Source organism: Phragmites australis, chromosome 19, assembly GCF_958298935.1.
Source record: "Phragmites australis chromosome 19, lpPhrAust1.1, whole genome shotgun sequence".
Classification (NCBI taxonomy): domain Eukaryota; kingdom Viridiplantae; phylum Streptophyta; class Magnoliopsida; order Poales; family Poaceae; genus Phragmites; species Phragmites australis.
In genome coordinates, this window is record NC_084939.1 from 24,087,220 (window position 1) to 24,094,764 (window position 7,545).

The 7,545-nt window shown below is 44.5% G+C and overlaps 2 protein-coding genes across 2 annotated transcripts; one reads left to right on the forward strand and one right to left on the reverse strand.

The window, feature by feature from the left end:
- Positions 1-2,482: 2,482 nt before the first annotated feature.
- Positions 2,483-3,578, forward strand: LOC133900463 (uncharacterized). Its single transcript, XM_062341620.1, has one exon. The coding sequence runs from the start codon at positions 2,563-2,565 to the stop codon at positions 3,277-3,279; it is 717 nt and encodes a 238-aa protein (XP_062197604.1). The 5' UTR covers positions 2,483-2,562; the 3' UTR covers positions 3,280-3,578.
- A 758-nt stretch (positions 3,579-4,336) lies between these two features.
- Positions 4,337-6,059, reverse strand: LOC133900847 (alpha carbonic anhydrase 7-like). Its single transcript, XM_062342104.1, has 5 exons — positions 5,987-6,059; positions 5,209-5,435; positions 4,959-5,065; positions 4,770-4,872; positions 4,337-4,675 (listed from the first exon to the last, which is right to left on the reverse strand). Exons 1-5 carry the CDS (start codon positions 6,051-6,053, stop codon positions 4,337-4,339), a joined length of 843 nt encoding a protein of 280 aa, XP_062198088.1. The 5' UTR covers positions 6,054-6,059.
- Between the last annotated feature and the right edge of the window lie 1,486 nt (positions 6,060-7,545).

A 7,545-nucleotide genomic window follows, 5' to 3' on the forward strand; every position in this document is an offset into this window, starting at 1 on the left:
GCAGGCTTCAGTAAAAGTCAGAGAAAATTCAGACGCAAGCTACACCAGAAGCTGAGAAGAACTCTGTCGACTCTCTTCTACACATCGTCAGCAATTTGAGGTAAGGAAGGCGATGCTGTATTGCCAGTGCCGCCTGACGACGAATCTTCACTTGTTCAGTGCTGCAAGCAAGCCTTGCTGGGGAAGCGACGGCTGCAGAGTCCAAGGTCAAAAAAGTCTGAAACCGCGGGAATTCAGGGCTAGGGGCTGGGTGAGCCTGATATAAAATAATTTAGTACATATTTTTAATTTAAAATGTAAATAAAATAATCTAATAAAACTTTTCACTGTACCATCAACTCAAACTCTACTAATTTCTAGATGTAGAGATATCCTCTGATAAAGGTTAGAGGTGAAGCTTTAAGAATTGTTCGGCGCTAATACCAACTGCATGCCCGTCTGAATATGATGTATCTAAAAGTATCTCTAAAAACTCTCTAAAACCCACTCTTTATATTTTCATATAGAAAATCATCCTAATAATATTTCCTCTCTAAATTTAGTTCATCTCTAATAGACTCTCAATACTTACTGTCTATATGTCCTCCTGCTAGGGAATGAGGAATGAGGCGCCCATGTGTGTCACTTCTGCCCGTACCATGCATGTCGTGTGACGTCTTGTTGTTCCTCCACATGTAAAAGGCACACCATGGCCTCACTTTCCGGCCTTCTACAAGCATCGGCACGGTGGATTTAAGCCGTTAGGCATGACGGGTTATAATACACAGTGTACTCTACTCATTCGCTAGCTTCTTGTTCCCAGCTGATGCGAACTCATTCGATGCGACAACGTGCTACCGCCATGATAAACGTCATGGCCATCGGGCTCGTCCTCTCCACCTTGGCCACCACGGCCGTCTGGTCACCCGTGTCACCACCCCGGGCCTAGCAGCATAGGGACCACATTGTCCGGGAGCACCGACGCGTGGTCATCGTCGTGTACGAGCGAGAGCACCCACTCTCGGCGGTGTCAAGGAGGCATGAGAGGAGGAGGCGCGGGCAATGGAAGCGTGGGCCTAGTAGGATTGGGAGTCTGAGAGAGGTTCTCTATTTCTAGCTAGGATAAGAGTGTATTTAGGGATTGGTAAAAATAAAGGTCCTATTTGGAAGACGTTGGAGAGTGTTTTTAGTTAAAAATCTCTAAATTTACCTATAGAGGACATAATAGGATATCTCTTAAAAGACCAATGCTGACTTGGTGAGCTGAAGTGGTGTTGAGCAACAGGCTATAAGAACTATCTTGATAAACAAAAAATTTAATCACAAATTTTTAGCTGGTAAGTAAACTAGAATTAAACTTTTAACAAGAAATCTCTCAACCGAAATCCATAACTTTAGGCACGAAAACATTAATCTTGGAGTAAATTTCACAAAATTATAATTATTTATACTATTGTAACACATAACTATAATTTTTAAAGTCTATTTTATAAAAATACAACTACTTCGACCCTTGGTAACGAGAAATTACAACTTTTTAGTACATATATGGTTAACGGGTGAGATCAAGCCACATGGCATATTTATAGCTGATAGGTGTGAACAGACTAAAAAGTTATAGTTTGTTTTATTACCAAGAGTCGAAGTGGCTGTAGTTGTATGAAATATATTTTAAAAATTATAGTTTTATATTACAATGATATAAATAATTATAGTTTTATGAAATTTGTTCTTAACCTGGAGATCATGTGGTGTTTTGTTTCCTTGATATTTTCGATATACCCATAATATCAACAAGAATTCACATGCTCTACTGATTTAGCAATTATTTCAACCTGCAAGCATACTTACTTTTCTCTTTAAAAAAAGCAACGACAACAAAACATTTTGTACAATAAGCAATATTCATCTAGATGTTAGATGTAGATACACGATTATAACTAATATCTGATCGTCGTCTAGACATGTTAGACACGTCTAAATTGAACGCAAAGCCCTCCACTAAATTGGATATCTGGAATGCTGTAACTCGAAAGTCCGACCCATTAGACGGGAGGGTCCGCTCAACCCACATTTAAAAATATTATCTATTTAAATTTATTTTTTTTCCTAACTCGCATCTCTAATGTATAAATTTGGATCTGAAAAAATTATCTATTTGAGTTAATTTTCTATATTTTCACATCTCTAATATTTCAGATATTTAAATTTAATGTTTCAGATATTATAAAAATTTATTGCTATAGTTATTTTTATATGTTGTATACATTGAGTTTTATATGAAAATGTTACATGCAACATAAAGTGATGTTGCGGTGAGAATTTTCTCATAAAATCGGATAAATATAACGAACTATTTTGATGCATATTTTCCAATATTATATATACTTTCTTTTGATGTTACAGAAGTTAGTATTTAGTATTGTGACGGTAGAACAAAGTGTCTGACCCAAGCAGGACGTCTTCGACCCTAGCAGGACCGTATTCCAACTCCTTTAAAACCACGCCAAACACGCCGCAAAACGTCTTCCGATCCTTCCCCAAACACCCTCGCGTACGCGTCTCTCTTTCTCTCTCTCTCCCATGGCCACCTCACGCGACTACCACGCCGGCGATCCGCCGGAGTCCACGCAGCTGCGCATCGGTGACATCGCCTGGTCCGACATCAACGGCGTCTACGACCGCGAGGACTCCCTTAAGGAGAACACCAACCCCAAGTGCCTCCTCAAGAACCACCCCGCCGCCGCCCACACCAGCGCCTCGCAGAGGTTCTCCGGCAACCTCAAGCCCACCGCGGCGTCCATCATCGGCCTCCCCGGGAAGCTCGTCCAGGGCGGCGGCGGGTGCGCGCGGCGGCACCACCCGCCGGCCATGTTCCCCAAGAAGGCCAAGACCGGCGGCGGCGGGCGCAACCCCAAGGCGGCCGTCCCGGAGCCGGGGTCTCCCAAGGTGTCCTGCATCGGGAAGGTCCTCTCCGACCGCGAGCGCGCGCTCCGGCGGCGCCCGCCGAGGCCGCCGGGTACGAGGCCCGGCTGCTGCGGCGGGTTCGGTTTCCTGATGCGCCGGAGCCGGTCGAGGAACAGCGCCGTGGAGTGCGTTGACCAGTCCCCGCCCCCGCCCCCGCCGCCGATGCTAGCCGCGGCGGCAGCGAGGCGGAGGGAGACGAAGGAGTTGGAGGTGCCGCCGGTGTCAGCGCCGGGGCTTGGAGGCATGCGGCGGTTCGCGTCGGGGAGGCGGTCGGCGGATTGGGCGGCCGAGATGGAGGAGGACGGACGCGTGGCGATGTCTGGACCGTTGTAGTGGGTGCCGAGGGGAAGGGTGTACAGGTAGGACGGTTTGCTTGTTGCTGTGCTTTAGGTGGTAGTTTTTTTTGTTTTGTTTTTGAGTAGGCATATCTTGGAAGTACAAGTTTACTTTATGTGGTAGTTGAGATGTGTACATGCTGCAATTAGGAATTGAGGGTTTGGATTGTCAAGTTTGGTTGCTCTGTTTTGGCTTGTTTAAATTTGTTGCATAGTCATCGTACTGTCTAGAATCTCTTGCTTTGTTTGGCAAATTATTTTTGTAAGTCCAGGTTTCTTGTTTTGTGATGTTGTTTATTGATTATGTGTGAAATCCATGATTTGCAAACAAAAAAAGTTTGAAAGATAGCATATGCAGGGGCAACAACAAGATTACAAGCAGAAATCTAGTCTGAATGCTTGTGGAGTGGGTGGGTAAGTGAAGTAAATTTAGTAGAGTTATATTTATTGAAAAGAAGTGTATTGGTTCTATTTGGATAGATTTATTTGTTTAGTTGAATGAATTTGAGACGATAGATTGAGTTGAGTTTTTGTTTGGTTCGTTGAATCCGATGATATATAAGCAAATTTAATAGTTAAAGATTGTGATCCGTTACCTATATTAATGGGGGTAGAGTCGGTTTCTGTTGGGCTGTTGGCGAGACTGGCTAAGATGAGATTGAGTATTTGTACATGTTGGGCTATGTTGTAATAATGAATACATGTAACATAATAGACTTTTTTTTAGAAATCTATTTGCTAAATCAGGATGTGAGAGCCAAACACACACACCCTAGATGAGCTAGACAAGATTCAAAGGGCTCATGCAACACAACCACCTGAACAATTGAATCGTTTGTTGGTCACATTTCCATTGATCCTTACACGCATCTAACTTGAACAAAATATGAGGTGTACATACACAGCTGCAACGCTCAAGCTCAACAAATTGCCCAATCTAGTAATGGGGGGATCACCAAAAAAAAAGAGTAATGGGGGAATCAGCAATTGACAGCCACATGGATGATGAAACCGAGTTCATCATGCATGTGGCGATCCAAAATCCAGTTGCTACGTTACATCTCGAAGGAGATGGTGCTGTTGGGCGGGTTGTAGAACTGGACGGTCCTGCCGTTGAGCGGCTGCGTGGGCCTGGCCCGGCCGGCGTCCTTGCCGGCCGCCAGCAGCGACGTGAGGAGGTCCACCTGCTCCTTGCTGATCTGCCGCACCTTGCCGAGGATGTTCCAGGCCACGTTCTCCGTGCACGGCGGCGTGGTCAGGGACCCCGTGTACCGGAAGTAGCTGCCCGTCCGCTTCTGCAGCGACCGCATGTGCACCAGCCCCGCCGCGACGTGCGAGTCCTCCTCCGCGAAGTTGCACTTGTCCTTGCTCATCTCCGTCAGCTTGTTCTTCAGCTGCGTGCAGTGCATGCGCATCGATGTGCAAGAATTGCAGGAGGGCAAGAGATGGAAACATCAAACTGACACGGTTGTGTCAATCGGTATGTACCTGGTAGTAGAAAGAATCAGGGGCGCCGTACTGGTAGAGGATCCCAATGACGGCGAGATCGCCATTGTCGCTCTTGTGAACCAAGTGCAGCTCCAACGGGAACCTGAGTTTTTCTTCTCAGTTTTTTTGCATCAACAAGAACAAAGAAGCATCTTCTTTCTTGTTACACGTCGAAGGAGTGTTAGCTACCTCTGGCCGTTGATGGTGTGCTCGGAGGGCATGTGCCAGTGCAGCTTCACGAAGCTGTAGACCTTGCCGTTCACTGTGATCGTCCCAACCTTGCCCTCGAACTCCATCTGCATGCGTGCGTGCAAGGATCAAGTTACATCTCTCGGAAACGCCACCGGGTCGAGATAAAATCAACAGGAGAACGCAGCATCCATCCATCCATCCATGCATGCATGCTTATATGTGTACAGAGAAAGACAGGAGGACATGCCAAGATGTCGTGGCCGTTGTTGACGAACGTGGCGTTGATGGCGCTGTAGGTGCGGGTGAGGGAGTCGAGGTTGGGGCTGGAGACGGCCTGCTTGGTGACGATGTCGATGGGGGACTGCTTCTTCCCCTCGCCGCACAGCTTGTACTCCGGGCTCAGCTTCCCCCAGTTCTCCGGCCCGTTGCTGCTCCCCGTCACGTACCCGTATTTGGGCCCCGCCTCATCCCCATCTGTACATAGCAAAAATATATGTATCTTAAAAAATAGTATATATATATATATCTCAAAAATACATATTTCACTTATAAAGAAGTATATATATCTTAGAAAACAATATATCTCTCACAAAAGTAGTATGTATTTCAGTTATAATGAAATCAACTATGGATGTAACTGGGAGTATGTATTTTTAGAGTATAAACTAGTTTTCCTATTTCACATATATATACGTATATATATATACATATATATATATATATATATATATATGAGTTGACCATGCATTCTTCTCCACATTGGTAGTCGGTCATTCCCTTACCATTACCTCAAATATACGTTTCCAGCCACAACCCCATGCTAAGAGGAATGATCTATATCAATATACGTTTCTCGGTAACTTTTACATATCAGAAAATATATGTATATGAAGTCTTTTTATGTACTCACGATAGTACAGCTTCTTGATGTAGGAAAACTAGTCATAACTGAATATTTTCTGATATGTAATATCGACTAGTTTTCCTACTATATATACATATACTGGTTAGATTGCATCACGTACGGGAGAGAGCGACGGCGAGAGAGGCGGCGGTGACGAGGAGGACGACGGCCGCGCGGGAAGACGCCATTGCCGGCGGCACAGCTGATGCGTGCGCGCGTCTTGTTTTTCTTCTCTCCTGTTTCAGTTCGAACCTTTTGGAGCGAGAGGGGGAGGCCGGGCTCACTTTTCGTCGTGCATATATGTACGGTGAGACGGATGAGTTTGCAGCGAGGATTCAGCAAGTTCGAGTGGACAGGAGCAGCTATCATTCATATTAGCCAGAGAGGGTAAAATTTGCGGTCGGAATCAGCTTGAAGAATTTAGTCATGCCAAAATTGGCATTCTCCGGTTCCATTTTTATTGGGAACGGGAAAGAATTCCACATGAAGGGCAGGAACTCAGGCTCTGGCCCAGTAATTTGTTGGTCGACGACTTGTGGACGTGCCAGGCCGAAAGACTACCATCTCCTACTCAACAGCGCAGTTCTGCACGGCCAGGTGAAAGGCTGGATGTGCTAGGCAGGCCGAGAGGTCCGTCACAGTTTTTTTTTCTTCTAAATTATGCTGCTACCCTTTTTTTTTCTTTTTTCTTTTTCGATGAAAGATGAGATTTCATTAATCAGAATTCAGAACGGGTTACATAAAAAAATCCTGTTCCAAGCACGCTCGTGAGACTTATCCACCAAACACTCGTTGACTTTTTCTCAAAGCTTTTGAGCCAAACTTTTTCTTGGTAAATTTTTTCAAATTTTCTGAGCTAACTTTTTCTAGCTGATTTTTACCTAAATTTTTTTGTTGATTCTTAGGGGTAGTTTTTTTCTCAAAAGTTTTGAGCTAAACTTTTTCTCAGTAATTTTTCTCAAAATTTTGAAGTTAAAATTTTTCTCGTTAATTTTTTTCTCAAAACATTTGAGCTAAACTTTTTCTTGGTAAATTTTGAGCAACGCTTAAAAAAAAAAGGGAAGACCCACGCTGTCGAAAAGATGCGTTAGCAAGCTTTCTCGCGTGCGCGCGAATTAGCACAGTCCGGTTGCATCAGCTTGCGCTATGTGTTCAACAAAACTCGAAGCACGTCTAAGCTAAATAGTGTCCGACGTCTCCGCATAATCACTACAAACTAAAATATGTGCAACCTATTTCGATCTATGTAACAATCTCAACCTCTCGAATACGAGGTTGTATGAATTTTCTATGATTTTACAAAGATAAGCTGCACATAGGAAGAAGTCAAGAGAATTTGAAGGAGTGTGGTGACCGTACCACCCCATGTAATTGATTGTACCACCCTAGGGAGGAGCTCGAGAGGCTATGTAAAAGCACTAACTTTTAGTTTCTTCACCAAATCGATCGGGACTTGTTTTTAAGGGTTTCCTTATAATTAAAGAACATATATAGAAGGTATTTGGAAGGAGGAAACCATCAATCAACTTTTGGACCAACCGGCATCAAATTGGAAAGTGGGAGGTTGTCATCACGTCTATATAATGCCTCCAAGGGCCACAACCGACCCCAGCTCGTGCCACATAGGGGGAGGACGCCCCAAGGTCCTCCCCTATCTATATCTACGCTGCCGCCACTGCT